This window comes from Schistocerca serialis, chromosome 8 (genome assembly GCF_023864345.2).
Source record: "Schistocerca serialis cubense isolate TAMUIC-IGC-003099 chromosome 8, iqSchSeri2.2, whole genome shotgun sequence".
NCBI lineage: Eukaryota > Metazoa > Arthropoda > Insecta > Orthoptera > Acrididae > Schistocerca > Schistocerca serialis.
In genome coordinates this window covers 408,514,270-408,532,078 of record NC_064645.1, presented here as the reverse complement: position 1 = coordinate 408,532,078, position 17,809 = coordinate 408,514,270, and the positions used below count along the sequence as shown (strand labels likewise).

The 17,809-nt window shown below is 39.2% G+C and overlaps 1 protein-coding gene across 2 annotated transcripts in view; it reads left to right on the top strand.

Moving 5' to 3' along the window:
- The first annotated feature begins 263 nt into the window (after window positions 1-263).
- The window catches only part of LOC126416515 (programmed cell death protein 6), a 45,845-nt gene continuing 28,299 nt past the window's right edge, over window positions 264-17,809 (top strand). Inside the window, exon 1 of one of the 2 annotated variants that reach the window (XM_050084258.1) lies at window positions 264-483. In XM_050084258.1, coding sequence (XP_049940215.1) covers window positions 428-483 — 56 coding nt within the window. In that variant the 5' untranslated portion in view covers window positions 264-427. Of the gene's footprint in view, window positions 484-523; window positions 656-17,809 lie in introns of those variants that run through there. The other variant, XM_050084257.1, reaches the window with a different exon arrangement.

The window sequence follows — 17,809 nt, the reverse complement described above, 5'->3', positions numbered from 1 at the left end:
ATTTACAAAATATTCTATTCGTTAAAAGTCTCACTGATCTCAGCACACTGTACAAAGAGAAGTGCGGATATATTTATAGTCGTTATCATTTTTTGTAATTTAAACGATTTTAGTCAGAATTACTTCAAATAATGTAAAGTGAAAGGAAAATAATAAGATATGAGTTTTAGATACCCATATGTTGCCAAAACTAGTTATTCCGTTGCTGATAGTGTCAACAGGGTATGGTCGATTTCAGTAGGGTCGATTCTGCACAGTAGTGTACACACTGTCGTTCAAGGTTATGTTGTCGCAAAGAGGTTTACGTGGACTGTCTACTTTCTCATATTCATGGTTGTTCAGTGAAAGAGAGGCGTGTGTAAACAGTGTATTACCGCCCCTTAAGCGGGAACCCAGTGTGCATTTTGCACCTCTACTGTGTTAAATAATGGCGTACACAGGTCAGATGGTCAGTCGTGAATTCCTGTGGGACATTTTTCAAAGGTACGTAACAGCAGGTGTTATCTGCTATCCTTGACAGTAAGTTCCCTCACGAAAACGTGATAGATGAGTCAGTGTCACAGCTCGAAGTACGTTGGTGACTGGATCCTTCCATGGCGTATTACTTCAATTCACAAATGCCTAGTAGGGAATTCCTGTGGGAAGCTTTCAGGAGGTACAGACAATTTTGCAGTTGTTTTTGTACTTATGAGAACTACAAATTCTGTCGTTATAATGGATAAGAGCATATAATCGCGGCCGAGAGCGTGATTGTAATGTAAAGAAACAGTTTCTGCCCAGAACCAAGTTCTAATTTTGATATAAATGACTGTCGCTTTTTATTTCTCATATTGTGGTGGACGCTTCGTACATCGTGTAGTAATTGTTTGCATGTCGTTATAGATGTAAGAGATAGTGAAAAAAAATGTTCATCAGTAAGCTACCTCTTACAAAACTCTGAACATGTCAGTAATTAAAAAATCTGACAATTTCAAATGTATTGTTATTATTGGAATGTTAACTGTTTGATTGCCCATGAATCACATCCAGTATCGTACTGTGTTGTATGTATAGCCAAGTTTCCAAGTTAGTCACAATATTATTTAAGTATGCCCATGTACTAGTCATTTAAGAACCTTCCTTGTAGAAGTATAATTTCCTAAAGTTTATGCAACTTTTAGGTTCATAGCGAAAGCGAAAAAAGATGTATTGTCAACCATAAGTAAACAAAGGGAAAAAAAGTCACACACAACTTCCAAAGGGGGGGGGGGGGGGGGAGTTTTGTTGCTGCATCGTCCTTGCCAGACAAGTAAAAACACTTTTGCAGCTTTACTTGATGACAATCACTGATAAAAGTTTTCTATGCCACAAGTTCTGTGCATACTGCAGTGATCAGTATTGGACACAGATGCCGTGAACAAAACTCAGCTTTTCTGGCAGTACTCTCCATTGACATGCGGAGCAGTAAGGTTAGGCACCTATAGTCGACACCTTAAGAGAATTTTTTCCTACTTTTTAATATTATGGCCATGCTATTAAATAATTATGGGTTCTAAAATTATTTTCTGGAACTTCAGAGTCTCAGCTTTCATCGAAAATATCATGTCTTGTAAAAATGAAATTGTGTGTTTTTCTAAAATAATTGGAAAGTGAGCCCTTGAATTGCACCTAAAATAGACACCCTAAAATGGCCGTGCTCCTAAAGTTGACGATTTTGGGACCTGTAGTCGACATAATTCCCATATCCCCAAAATTAGACAATGATGGAAAGAAAACTGCAATGCTAGTCACACCCAATTATTTTATTATTATGTAAGTTTAACTGCAAACATTTACGGTATGTGTAAATCTCCTGAAGTACATGTAAATATAGTACTTAAAAATTAAAGTTCCTTACCAAATTATTGATTATATTTTAAACAGATGAGTAAAAGCAACTGAAAATTCAGAAAGGAGCTTACTGCTGAAAATTAATGTTTACAAAAGAATGTCAGAAACCAATGTATGACCTACTTTTCTTTTACATTAAGCAACTTTTTGAAAACATATTTGATTCTTTCCTCCATCACTGACAGTTCATGCAACTCTACATCATCAATTATTTGATGGTGAGAGATAAAGGAAATATCAGTTTCATTTGCTAAAAACTCTGTCTTACTTATATCAGTACTTTTCAGTCCCATAACTTTTATCAGATCTTTTGACACCTCTTGAACAATTCAAAGGAAACTGAAGAGTGACGTATTTCATTTTCCTCCAACAAATTTTTGCAATGATAAAATCCCCTTCTTTCACATTCTTTTCACTGGTACTTTCTAATGACATTTCATCAGAATCTTGTTCATACAATTCTGAGTCACTGTCCATTAATGGAACTTCAGTCTCATCTGAATTATCTGAATTGGACAACACCACTTTCTTTTTTCCTTTCTTGGCTAGTCTTTCTTCCCTCTTCTTTTGTTGAATAATTTTCTTGTCCTCTGTAGCCTTCTTCCTTTCTTGTTTCTCCATTTCTAGTTTCTTTTTCATTTCCTCCATTTTTAGGAAATAATCTATCATTTGAGGAATTTTTTCTCTCCTTCTCATTACTCTAGTTGAAGCACTACGACTAGGCCAAAACAAAGCTTTTGTAAAGGGTGATGGTACAAATCCTGCACTAATGGTTGGTCTCGGCTCATTTATTGTCATTATGGCTTTTTGTGGAGTGCTAAGTTCTAGAAGTGTCACTGACTGTGTTGTATTTCCCACTTCTTGAAGTTGAGAAGGTTGTTCTGGTGATGAAGCCTGAGGCAAGCTCAGCAAGGCATCCTGTGGTGCAGATGATGGTGCTGGTGAGGTTGCTTGCTGAGACAGATTATGTGTAGCTTGTCGACTTATTTTCGTCCAAAGGTTATAAAGGGACAAATCTTCTGCACAACCTGTCCAGTCTCCCTTATTTTCCACGAAAGTTCGTAGTCTCTCTGGTCCAATTTGATCTTCTAGCCAAGCTATGTGCTCTTTCAGATGGGACTCTGGGATTGCTGTTTTTGTTGTTGCCACTTGTGGCTTAGTTACATCTAATTCTGGAACTATAACAGCTTCTGCATTCCAGGGAAATAATCCACATTTACAGAACCCATTCTGGAGGATCTCGGGCGTTACACAATCTAGAACTGAACTGAGCACGTGTGCAAAGTTTTGTTTATTTAAGTGTCAGTTCTCCATGCGCCATTCTTGCACTTTTTGCTTCCAACACATTTTTAGAGTACGGAACACAGCAACATCCATAGGTTGCAAAATGTGTGTTGCATTTGGATATAGGGCCACTTTTTCAGTGCCCTTCTCTGCACAAAACTGACTCAGGGACAGTGACAAGTGTGATGTACGGCCATTCAGAAACAAAACAATTGGGAACTGAAATCCTTTCTTTACAAACAATAAGTAGAAAATGTTGGCAATATACTCATAGAAATTTTCGTGGTTCATCCACCCACTTTCTGAATGCCCAATGGCCCATTCCTTTGGTACTGCTGTGGCTACAGCTGCTGGTATTCTGGTGTACCTGAAAGAAAATGTTCAGAATGTAAACTACACTTGTTAGAGAATACAGATACAAAAATTAATAAACAGGTAAAACTATTTACTTAAATACAATCATTGGTGGAACAAGTTCCCCAACAGCATTTCCCATAATGATTGTTTTTATGTTCTCCTTTTCATCATTTCCAGCCCCTTGATACACTGTCTTCGATCCTTGTTCAGCCAGAACCTTTCCACCCTTTGGATTGAGGAAGAAGGAAGTTTCGTCTCTATTAAAAATTCTACTTGGGTCCTCAAACACTGAAATTAGCTCCCTCTCCTCAAAATAACTATGAACCTCCTTAAACCAAAATTTAATATTATCTTGAGTGGCATTTCTTCGGCTTGTAGTTAAATTTTGGTAAATTCTTGAGCTTAAATCGTGATGTCTTTGCATAAAGCCATTGTACTATTTCTTACTGGTAAAAGACTCTTTTACTTTAAACTTTAATTCGTCAGCCAACTTTCTAGCAGAATACAACAACGTCTGTTTCGAAACTGGGAACCCTCTTTTCCCCTTCATTATTACCCACTCAGCTAGCAAATTTTCCTGATCTGCTGAAAATGCAGTAGACACTCTTACCCTTGGAATCCCAAATTGTTTTGAAGCATAAGAATAGCTCATTCCACGGTTCACTGCATCAATGGCCTCCATCAAAGACTCTTGTGAGTATTGTTGATACTTCTTTGGACCCATGTTTCCGGAAAAAAAAACAGTTAAAAATAACAATTATTTAGAATACTGATAATAGAAAATAAAAGATTTAAAATTATCAGATACCATTCCCAAATTAGACACTTGAATACCTAAAGCTGAGACACTATGTCAATTATGGGTTCTAAGTGACATAGCTTAATAAAACTAATACAGTTATGAACAGCATTGAAGTTACTTTCAGATACAGTCTAAAACTCAAGTTGTAATAGGAAACCTAAAGTTGACACCCCTGTCATATTTAACATTATGTTAATTTAAAAGAACCAAGTGTTGACATACTTGTGAATGCTTAAAGTACTAATTTTATCCCACACTCAACAAAACAAAGGCAATAATAGTCTTTTCAGTAACACAAAAGAATTAAAATTAATCTAACATATGCAGAAAAAAGTTGAAACACACTGAGCGAAACTTACCTGCTTGCAATTTCCTTAAGGTTTGCTTCTTACTTCTGTCTGCAGTGCAGGCCATAACAAATGTGGCTTTCCACTCCCAAAACCACGATGCTTTCTCTGTGGCTTCGTAGATACCACGGTTAAACAATGTATAACAACAGTTATGTTAAAAGCACAGCCTTCTATATTACTTCATTTCCTTATTTCAAACATTTTAAAATTTTATGTCAACTTTAGGTGACCTGTCAACCATAGGTGCTCTTAAATGCAGTGTATGCAACACCACTTTTTGCCTACTAACCTAGTCTTCAGTGGTAATGGTTCCAGTGATTGTTGCTCTCAAATCTTACAAAATGTAAAATGTGGTGTCTGACATGCAATATTAAAAATCTGTATGGTGAACTAGAACTAGAATATAGACTATTATGTTTTGCTGGCAGTGCCTGATTGACTGAAGTTTGGAAGAAGAGATGTACAGAGAGCCACAAGCTCTAAAGTTGTTCTCCAGAGTAGCTGAGTCACTAAGATCTTTTTCTACCTTTCCAAGTTAGTCACAGTTCAGCATACAGTCTTGTCAGAAAATTTCAAATAGGTACACTTCCATATGTAGTGAAAGCTTTTTCAGTCGTAGCCTATGGTAGGTTATGTAGCAATTTGGTAGTTGTCACACTCTAGGTTGGTGGTTGTAGTTGGGAAGTAGAATGTGCATTACTTCCAGTTCCGTACAGTCTGAGTGAAACATGGAATTGCCTTGTCCATGTCAGCATTAAGGTATGTGTACAAGAGTGTGAAGATGTGTTGAAATTTTGTTTTTATTGTATTAGTATTATGCAACAATACAAGTCAGTTGTCAACTTCATCTGCTGAATAGCATTTTTCTGTATAGCATTTTAAAGTATAGACTGTTCCATCCATACACAAGTCTGTCTTCGTAAATGCGTGGAACCTTAGTTTTTTAACCTTTATTCATTGGATTAAATCAGTAAGAACTCTGACAGAACACACTGGAGACTTATTATAAAAAATTAATGTAATTAAAAAAAATAATCACACATCGGCATAATCAAATGCTGCTGTAAAGGGACTAGTCATTGCGATGCTGCATCACACTAAGCCAAAGAATGCAGACTATCTGCCAGTCTTCTAATTTGATTGCGTAAAATAGCTAATCACTGTTAAGTTAACAATAATAAGTTATTGTTGGCAAGAATGTAGTGGCATTCATTTAACGGCAGTCTCTGTGGATGATCAGCCTCTTATTTAATGATTTCATCTGAAAATAATTCAATTTTCAGTTCTTTCCCAAGGAATGCTAACCATGAAGTTGTAGTGAACATGAGGAAATGTTTGTAAACACTATTATGCTACCATAATTAGTTATTGGGAAGCCAGAAATAGAAAGTATTTTCTTGCATGGTGTAAGATTGAAAGTTTCACATGTTGCAGAAATAAATATTTGGGATGTAACCAATTATATTTGCATTTTTATGCATCCAGCATATTCAACATTACTTCCTCTACCTGCTTTGCCGCCCACCTGGAAATACAATATTTTTCATGCCGTGTGGAGGCTCTCAACACCTGACTCTATTAACTTATGCTTCTCTTGATTTAAGCTAGTAAACAAGGGTAAGAGAACTAACCACTAAATTGCCTTCATGTGCAGTGAAATGTGTGTGTACTCAAGGCTTACGGGAAGGGAGGTACCTAAAAGACAGTGCCTTTTTTAAGACTTTTGAGACAGACTGAGATATTAACAATTGCTGATAAAGGAACTGCTGTAACAGGACTAGAAGATGCCCAAATTAGGAAATAAGTTAGAGATTCTAGCTGTAGAAAAATAAACAGCTATGGAAAGGGAAATTAGTACTGATGCTGGAATTGAGGAAAAGTTACACAGAATCTCTTTGATCAAGAAAGAGACAATGTTCAACTGCTTTAATCATAAGTTAAATTAAGTTATTGTGGTTTCATGTTGCAGTGGATTTGATGCTTCTGCATGCCTTTTCAGTTTTTGTGATTCCACAATTTCCCCCTCCCTACTCCTAAAATGTTGGGATTTCCAGTTCCATTACAAAACTGTTCTGTTGGAACTGTAGCTATATTTTTTGCAGTCAGTTCAGTGTTTAGACTGTAGAATCTCTCATATAAACATGTGTTGGAAATTATTTTTTGTCAGTAGCTGCAGTACACGTGATATTTTTGAGAATGTGATACATCTACATCTGTACTCTCTGCAAACCACTGTTACTTGCAGAACAGAGGGTACGTCCCATTGCACAAGGCATTAGAGCTTTTTGCAAAAATGCTTGCTTTAACTCTTGTGTGCACATTGTAATTCGACTAATCTTGTCTTCGTGATCCCTATTAGAGCAATATACAGAGAATTGTAGTATGTTCCAAGATTCACCACTTAAAAGTGGGTCTAGAAACTTTGTAAGTAGACATTTGTAGAGTAGTTTGTGTTTATCTTAAAGTGTCTGCCAGTTCAGTTCTTTCAGTCTTTGTGACTATCTCCTATGGACACAAATAAACCTGTGACCATTCATGCTGCCCTTATTTTTAGCCGTTCAATATCCTCTGTTAGTCCTGGTTGATAAGTGTCCCACACACTTGAGCAATATTCCAGGAAGGGTTGCATGAGTGGTTTTCAAGTCTCTTAGATAGATCTACCAGTGAACTGGAGTTAATAATTAATAGTAAATATCGCAATAAAGTAACACAATTTTCAGTAGAAAACAGTGATCATTTTCTTCTTCTTCTTTCGATTTCGGCCATCTTTGGACCACGTTCAACAATTCACTTGCCCGGTTTTTTGATCTTTTTTTCTCTCTTCCCAATATTTCCTCATCATTTTCGAGTGGTTCCTCCTCCGCTCTTCCGACCATTTCCTGTTATTATTCTTTAGTTTCGTTTCTTCTGGAAAACACTTAATTTCGTTCACTATTTGTCTAAACTTTTCCCTGTCCCTGATTGACTCACGGGTGACATTAAAATAGGCCAAATCCTTTTTCACCATCTGTATCCATTTATTGTTGGTTTTTTCGTTCCTGTTACTATGTTCGTTCCTGTTACTATGATCATTTTATTTTAAAATACACAATTTTTATTTATAATGCACTGTCTATGACTCTGCTTGCAGTTATTTTTTGTGGCGAGTGTGTCAAATGTCCAAGTTTTGTCATGATATTGAATTATAGGCCTATTAAGTTTTTGGCAGCAATGCAACAGCGACCCTTCATATAAAGACCATTGTAAGAGCAATAAAATCTTATCAGTCATTTTGGAAGTATGTCCTTGATAAATCGGCAAGTAGTCTCCTGTCTTGTAGTGACATGATGGTAGATCATGAGTAGTTCTTTCAGATAAGCATTGGTGTCCGTAGAAATTTGAAGGTGCTAATCATATGATGCAATAGCTAATGTGCTTCACTGCTGACTGCTCAGAGAGCAATTCACCTACAGAAACCCCTGGTGGACATTGTCAGCACCTGTAAATCAAATGTGTTGACTTCTGTGTTGGACCAAATCTCAAATGAAAAAACTCTGTCATGTTAGGTGCATCTTTCATCTATATAGTAACTGTGTGGCTCAGTGACTGGTGCAAGTCTTTCATTTGGACACCACTTCTGCGACTGGCATATACCAACTTAATCTACCAGTGAAAGTGGCTCTGCTGTTTAATGTGGAATCCAAACAGTGTATTGTTATTGCCGTATCTTCACATCATTCACAGGTTAAAGGTAGACTGAAATACTCCATGGTCTGAGTGGGATTCAGTGCCACAACATTTTGGTTTCCAAGCAAGCACTCTCCCACTTGACCACCATCCCAATATTTTATATATTAACTGCATCAGATGTAAAGGTGCCAGCACTGATGTAATGTGATGTATGTAAACTACATGTGTTTGTGTAATCAATACTGAAATGTGATAATTATGATCTGTAAAACCTAAGACAATGCACTAATGGAACTTGCTGGCAAAAACTGTGCACTGGACTAGGACTCAAACCCAGGATCTTTGCCTTTCGTGAGCAAGTGCTCCACCAACTGAGCTACTGGACCACAATTCGCAACCTATCCTCACAGCTTTACTTCAGCCAGTACTTAATCTCCTACCATCCAAAGTGGGAGATGAGGCATGGGTGGAAGTAAAGCTGTGAGGACAGGTAGAGAGTTGTGCTCCAGTAGCTGACTTCATAGAGCACTTTCCCATGAAAGGCAAAGACCCTGGGTTTGAGTCCCAGTCAAGTGCAAAACTTTAATCTGCCAGAAAGTTTTGTATCAGTGAACACTACTGCAGAGTGAAAATTTCATTCATTGCACTAATGTTCGAAGAAAATGAAATTATTTTACCAATTCAGTTCCTCAAAATCCACTGAGAAACTGCATTTTTCTTTTCCGTGCAAGATCAGAAACAGTAGTTTTCTTTTTGCTGTGTAAAAAGTGTGAAGTTGACTGAAAATTAACTCCAGCAGTTAATATAGCTCTCCTTCATTTACATACAAATGTTTTTACACCAATAAAATCAGAAAATTCATTTCTTCATGTGCTGCAGCAACTGCATCGAAACTGCTAATTAATGTATCTGCCCAGAACATCAGATGATCTCAGATGATAACCACAGCTAATGACACCTTAGGGAACACACCATAATTCATATCAGTTGCTTCAGCATAATTTAATGGTTGATAGCTGCTTGCTTGTACCGCCTGACACTACAATTAAAGGTTCGTTGTAATGTCACTTCTACTGCACTGATTGCCTCCACCATGACCTCCCAGGCTCTGCTGAGACCAAATGTTAATAATTAATTCTAGCATTACAGCACGCACATATACACTGAGGTGATGAAAGTCATGGGATAGCAATATGCACATATACAGATGATGGTAGTATTGTGTACACAGGTTTTAAAAAGGCAGTGCATTGGTAGAGCTATCATTTGTGCTCAGGTGATTCATGTGAAAAGCTTTCCACATGACTATGGCCACATGATGGGAATTAAGACATTGCACGCAGAATGGTAATTGAAGCTAGATGCATGGGACATTCCATTTTGGAAAGTGTTAGGTAACTAAATATTCCAATATCCACAGTGTCAAGAGTGCTCCGAAAACGCCAAATTTCAGACCTTGCATCTCACCATGGACAACGTAGTGGCCAATGGCTTTCACTTAATGAGTGAGAGCGGTGGCATTTGCATAATGTTGTCAGTGCTAACAAATAAGCAACACTGTGTGAAAGAACCGCAGAAATGAATGTGGTACATGCGACAAGGTTGTCCGTTACGACAGTGCGCCAAAATGTCACATTAATGGGCTATGGCAGCAGATGACTGGTGAGACTGCCTTTGCTAACAGCACGACCTTGCCTGCAGTGCCTGTCCTGGGCTCATGAACTTATCGGTTGGACCCTGGATGACTGGAAAACCACGGTGTGGTCAGGTGTGTCTTTGATTTCAGTTGGTAAGAGCTGATGGTAGGGTTACTGTGTGATCTTGGAGACCATTCACAGCCATTCATGGACTTCATGTTCCCAAACTGACATTTTTATGTATGACAATGTGCCATATCACTGGGCCACAGTTGTGTGTGATTGGTTTGAAGAACATTCTGGACAATTCGAAAAATGAATTAGCTACCCAGAACACCCAACATGAATCTCGTCGAACATTTATGGGACATAATTGAGAGACTTGCTGGTGCACTATCTCATGGCTTTAGAAGCAGCATGGCTTAGTATTTCTTCAGGGGACTTCCAATGACTTGAGTCTATGACACATGGAGTTACTGCACTATGCTGTGCAAAAGGAGGTCTGGCACAATATTAGGAGGCATCCCATGACTTTTGTCACCTCAGTGTACTTACACAGAGAATTAGTTACATATAATTTGTTCTTGTGTAGCAGTTCCAGTTTGGAATAGTTTGCTTGTGTTAAATTTTTCCCCATGGGGTGTGTTATTGGTTCCCACAGTCTTCTGAGAGGCTTCTTTCATTCCCCACCCCACTCCCCCCCAAATGCTTAATCCAGTTTAACAATATTCTGTTGTATTCATAGTTGTTGACTCCTCAATTAGGCTATCACAAAAACTACCAGTCAGTTAACAAACACATGGTGTTTTAAAGAAGGAAAATTGTTCTCTGCTCTACTCCAGAAGTGCCATCTCTTACACTGTATATTTTCCTGCAGTGATGGGAAACATGGAGTTCTCTGGCCTGTGTATGGTCTATCACTTTTGTAAGGAGAGGGAATGTGAAGCCCTGATGCATCATGCTGTCCATACAGTGTAATATTTCGCAGGTAGCTACAAAATGGTCTTGGTAATACCTGTTTCAGTCAATGCTCTCGTGATTCTTGCAGAGGCCTCACTGGTGTTAGGTATGAACAAAATCTTCAGTTGCCTTACATTGATGTTATGCTAAATATGAGTGCCTACTTAGATTTTCTGTCTTATAATTGTTGGAAGCAAACTTTTCTTTCAAGTTGTCCATGACTAGATTGTCACAGTAATAACTCTGTGCTGTACCATCATCATAGGATACACTCTATCTTTTGCCAAATAATATCAGTTAGTTTCCAAAAGATTCATATTCATGTGCTATAATCCATTTCACAGTGTGTCAACAGGGTTTCGTCTCTACAAAGACATACAGAAACAAGAAGCAACTGTTATGTGTGACCTCCATGAGTTGTGTGTCATAGTGAGACCATGTCTGTGCTTCTCCACAAAATTGACTAAAAGGAGAAAATGACATCTGTCTCAATTCTCAATTGTTCCAGCTCACAAGAAAATGAAAGAAAAAAGAAAAAAAAAATCCATTTAATAATGGAGGTAACTGGTCATTTGCGTCATCATAAGAGTTTGTGAAACATTTGAAACTACTAATACTAACACCACCTTGTCCATATGGTTTTCCAGAGGTACACAACAAGAATTTGTTGTTAAGACGCTTAGTGCTATTGAGTCATGAACGTAGATGCTTGATAAATGTCTGCTCACCATGCAGAGTGTGTGTATGTATGGATCACTGCTATGAGCGTATTAGAAGTTAGGCATGATGATACGCTGTTCATCAGTTTTTCTCCAAGGTACATTGCTTTTACTGGAACACATTGAAACCCTACTTGTGAAGTCATTCTGTTTTGCTTAACAGTTTCCCGTCTCATTATGGCAAATAGCTAGCTGTTGTCACCTATAACTACATGTTTCTGGCTAAGAGAATCAGAAGAATTCACACTAAGAACACCATTTTACCCTCTTTCAGAGATGTGTGGATGGTATGTTTGTGGTGTGGCTACTTGGTGAGGTGTCTCAAGATTAATTTCCGAATCATCTAAACAAGATTCATAAATATGTACATGTCCATGACAAATGTTGAGCCGTAGTTTCCTTTTATTTTTCACTCATAGATGTTGTTGTTGTTGTGGTCCTCAGTCCCGAGACTGGTTTGCTGCAGCTCTCCATGCTACTCTATCCTGTGCAAGCTTCATCTCCCAGTACCTACTGCAACCTACATCCTTCTGAATCTGCTTAGTGTATTCATCTCTTGGTCTCCCTCTACGATTTTTACCCTCCACGCTGCCCTCCAATACTAAATTGGTGATCTCTTGATGCCTGAGAACATGTCCTACCAACCGATCCCTTCTTCTGGTCAAGTTGTGCCACAAACTTTTCTCCCCAATCCTATTCAATACTTCCTCATTAGTTATGTGATCTACCCATCTAATCTTCAGCATTCTTCTGTAGCACCACATTTCAAAAGCTTCTATTCTCTTCTTGTCCAAACTATTTATCGTCCATGTTTCACTTCCATACATGGTTACACTCCATACAAATACTTTCAGAAATGACTTCCTGAAACTTAAATCTATACTCGATGTTAACAAATTTCTCTTCTTCAGAAACTCTTTCCTTGCCATTGCCAGTCCACATTTTATATCATCTCTACTTCGACCATCATCAGTTATTTTGCTACCCAAATAGCAATACTACTTTACTAGTTTAAGTGTCTCATTTCCTAATCTAATTCCCTCAGCATCACCCGACTTAATTCGACCACATTCCATTATCCTCGTTTTGCTTTTGTTGATGTTCATCTTATATCCTCCTTTCAAGACACTGTCCATTCCATTCAAGTGCTCTTATTCCATTCAAGTGCTCTTCCAAGTCCTTTGCTGTGTCTGACAGAATTACAATGTCATCGGCGAACCTCAAGGTTTTTATTTCTTCCTCATGGATTTTAATACCTACTCCGAATATTTCTTTTGTTTCCTTTACTGCTTGCTCAATATACAGATTGAACAACATCGGGGAGAGGCTACAACCCTGTCTTACTCCCTTCCCAACCACTGCTTCCCTTTCATGTCCCTCAACTCTTATAACTACCATCTGGTTTCTGTACAAATTGTAAATAGCCTTTTGCTCCCTGTATTTTACCCCTGCCACCTTTAGAATTTGAAAGAGAGTATTCCAGTCAACATTGTCAAAAGCTTTCTCTAAGGCTACATATGCTAGAAACGTAGGTTTGCCTTTCCTTAATCTTTCTTCTAAGATAAGTCGTAAGGTCAGTATTGCCTCACGTGTTCCAGTGTTCCTACGGAATCCAAACTGATCTTCCCCAAGGTTGGCTTCTACTAGTTTTTCCATTCGTCTGTAAAGAATTCGCGTTAGTATTTTGCAGCTGTGACTTATTAAACTGATAGTTGGGTAATTTTCACATCTGTCAACACCTGCTTTCTTTGGGATTGGAGTTATTATATTCTTCTTGAAGTCTGAGGGTATTTCGCCTGTTTCATACATATTGCTCACCAGATGGTAGAGTTTTGTCAGGACTGGCTCTCCCAAGGCCGTCAGTAGTTCCAATGGAATGTTGTCTACTCCGGGGGCCTTGTTTCGACTCAGGTCTTTCAGTGCTCTGTCAAACTCTTCACTCAGTATCATATCTCCCATTATCTTCATCTACATCCTCTTCCATTTCCATAATATTGTCCTCAAGTACATCGCTCTTGTATAGACCCTCTATATACTCCTTCCACCTTTCTGCTTTCCCTTCTTTGCTTAGAACTGGGTTTCCATCTGAGCTCTTGATATTCATACAAGTCATTCTCTTATCTCCTAAGGTCTCTTTAATTTTCCTGTAGGCAGTATCTATCTTACCCCTAGTGAGATAAGCCTCTACATCCTTACATTTGTCCTCTAGCCATCCCTGCTTAGCCATTTTGCACTTTCTGACGATCTCATTTTATGAGACGTTTATATTCCTTTTTGCCTGCTTCATTTACCACATTTTTATATTTTCTCCTTTCATCAATTAAATTCAATATTTCTTCTGTTACCCAAGGATTTCTACTAGCCCTTGTCTTTTTACCTACTTGATCCTCTGCTGCCTTCACTACTTCATCCCTCAAAGCTACCCATTCTTCTTCTACTGTATTTCTTTCCCCCATTCCTGTCAATTGTTCCCTTATGCTCTCCCTGAAACTCTGTACAACCACTGGTTCTTTCAGTTTATCCAGGTCCCATCTCCTTAAATTCCCACCTTTTTGCAGTTTCTTCAGTTTTAATCTACAGGTCATAACCAATAGATTGTGGTCAGAGTCCACATCTGCCCCTGGAAATGTCTTACAATTTAAAACCTGGTTCCTAAATCTCTGTCTTACCATTATATAATCTATCTGATACCTTTTAGTATCTCCAGGGTTCTTCCATGTATACAACCTTCTTTCGTGATTCTTGAACCAAGTGTTAGTTATGATTAAGTTATGCTCTGCGCAAAATTCTACCAGGCGGCTTCCTCTTTCATTCCTTAGCCCCAATCCATATTCACCTACTATGTTTCCTTCTCTCCCTTTTCCTACACTCGAATTCCAGTCACCCATGACTATTAAATTTTCGTCTCCCTTCACTATCTGAATAATTTCTTTTATTTCATCATACATTTCTTCAATTTCTTAGTCATCTGCAGAGCTAGTTGGCATATAAACTTGTACTACTGTAGTAGGTGTGGGCTTCGTATCTATCTTGGCCACAATAATGCGTTCACTATGCTGTTTGTAGTAGCTTACCCGCATTCCTATTTTCCTATTCATTATTAAACCTACTCCTGCATTACCCCTATTTGATTTTGTGTTTATAACCCTGTAGTCACCTGACCAGAAGTCTTGTTCCTCCTGCCACTGAACTTCACTAATTCCCACTATATCTAACTTTAACCTATCCATTTCCCTTTTTAAATTTTCTAATCTACCTGCCCGATTAAGGTATCTGACATTCCACGCTCTGATCCGTAGAACGCCAGTTTTCTTTCTCCTGATAACGACATCCTCTTGAGTAGTCCCCGCCCGGAGATCGGAATGGGGGACTATTTTACCTCCGGAATATTTTACCCAAGAGGATGCCAACATCATTTAATCATACAGTAAAGCTGCATGCCCTCGGGAAAAATTACGGCTGTAGTTTCCCCTTGCTTTCAGCCGTTTGCAGTACCAGCACAGCGAGACTGTTTTGGTTATTGTTACAAGGCCAGATCAGTCAATCATCCAGACGGTTGCACTTGCAATTACTGAAAAGGCTGCTGCCCCTCTTCAGGAACCACACGTTTGTCTGGCCTCTCAACAGATACCCCTCCGTTGTGGTTGCACCTATGGTACAGCTATCTGTATCGCTGAGGCACGCAAGCCTCCCCGCCAATGGCAAGGTCCATGGTTCATTGGGGGGGGGGGGGGGGGGGCACTCATAGATTTCATTGAAAAAAAATAAACTTTTCGCAGCTACACAGCATGGTTTCCGAAAGTGTAAATCCACTGAGACAGCTATTATCATTTCTTAAATGGGTCTTTAAATGCATGAGATAAAAAAGAACACATAGCAGCAATATTCCTAGATCTTTCAAAAGCATTTGACATCATTAACATCATACATCTAACAGCTTAGAAAGCTAGAAAATGTTGGTGTCAGAGGCCCAGCCTATGAGTGGGTGGAGTCATATCTACAAAACAGACGCCTAATAGTTGAAGTCTTGTACAAAGAAGGAAAAAATTTAACTTCCTATCAATCAGAAAAACAGTGTGTTAAATATGGTGTGCCGCAGGGTTCCGTACTGGGACCAATCTTGTTCTTGCTGTTTGTGAATGACCTGGAACCATCCAATCCTAACTATAAGTACATTAAATATGCTAACGATACAAATGTACTTATCGAAGGAAAGACCCCAGAAGAGCTCCAAAATGAAATAAAAAAGAGCACTTCACATGTATCAGAATGGTTCGCAATGAACAACTTAATAAACACACATTAAACAAACACTATGCATCTACACACAGTGCAGAATAAACAGCCTTTAACTGCAGCCACAGAACTGTTAGGCAAAAGACTTGAAATTGTAAATAGCACCAAATTTTTGGGAGTTTGGATCCAAGATGACCTAAGATGGCAGAAACACACACAAGACCTATGTAGTAAATTAAATACCATTTGTTATAGTATAAAAATTCTTGCTGGACGCACATCAATACAAGCCATAAAAAATGTGTACTATGCCCAAACAGAATCACTACTAAGATATGGTTAATTTGCTGGGGAAATTCACCACCCAGCAAATGCTGTTTTATTGCACAAAAAAGAATTATAAGAGCCACGGAAGGCTCAGCACCTCGATCTTCATGCAAACCCTCATGTAAAAAGCTTCATATTCTTCCATTACCATGCCTATATATCCTAGAAACAATAATATTTATAAGAAAAATCGTAGATGAAAATAGCAAGATTGCTCCAAAAACCCAAAATATCCATTCCACGTGGGAAAAATATATCTAAAAACACAGATGATGTGACTTACCGAATGAAAGTGCTAGCAGGTCGATAGACACACAAACATACACATTAAATTCAAGCTTTCGCAACAAACTGTTGCCTCATCAGGAAAGAGGGAAAGACGAAAGGATGTGGGTTTTAAGGGAGAGGGTAAGGAGTCATTCCAATCCCGGGAGCGGAAAGACTTACCTTAGGGGGGAAAAAAGGACAGGTATACACTCGCGCACGCGCGCACACACACACACACATATCCATCCGCACATACACAGACACAAGCAGACATTTGTAAAGGTGAAGAGTTTGGGCAGAGATGTCAGTCGAGGCGGAAGTACAGAGGCAAAGATGTTGTTGAAAGACAGGTGAGGTATGAGTGGCAGCAAATTGAAATTAGCGGAGATTGAGGCCTGGCGGATAACGAGAAGAGAGGATATAATGAAGGGCAAGTTCCCATCTCCGGAGTTCTGACAGGTTGGTGTTAGTGGCAAGTATCCACATAACCCGGACAGTGTAACACTGTGCCAAGTTGTGCTGGCCGTGCACCAAGGCATGTTTAGCCACAGGGTGATCCTCATTACCAACAAACACTGTCTGCCTGTGTCCATTCATGCGAATGGACAGTTTGTTGCTGGTCATTCCCACATAGAAAGCTTCACAGTGTAGGCAGGTCAGTCGGTAAATCACGTGGGTGCTTTCACACGTGGCTCTGCCTTTGATCGTGTACACCTTCTGGGTTACAGGACTGGAGTAGGTGGTGGTGGGAGGGTGCATGGGACAGGTTTTACACCGGGGGCAGTTACAAGGGTAGGAGCCAGAGGGTAGGGAAGGTGGTTTGGGGATTTCATAGGGATGAACTAAGAGGTTACGAAGGTTAGGTGGACGGCGGAAAGACACTCTTGGTGGAGTGGGGAGGATTTTATGAAGGATGGATCTCATTTCAGGGCAGGATTTGAAGAAGTCGTATCCCTGCTGGAGAGCCACATTCAGAGTCTGATCCAGTCCCGGAAAGTATCCTGTCACAAGTGGGGCACTTTTGGGGTTCTTCTATGGGAGGTTCTGGGTTTGAGGAGATGAGGAAGTGGCTCTGGTTATTTGCTTCTGTACCAGGTTGGGAGGGTAGTTGCGAGATGCGAAAGCTGTTTTCAGGTTATTGGTGTAATGGTTCAGGGATTCCGGACTGGAGCAGATTCGTTTGCCACGAAGACCTAGGCTGTAGGGAAGGGACCGTGGAATGGGTGGCAGCTGTCATAATGGAGATACTGTTGCTTGTTGGTGGGTTTGATGTGGATGGACGTGTGAAGCTGGCCATTGGACAGGTGGAGGTCAACGTCAAGGAAAGTGTCA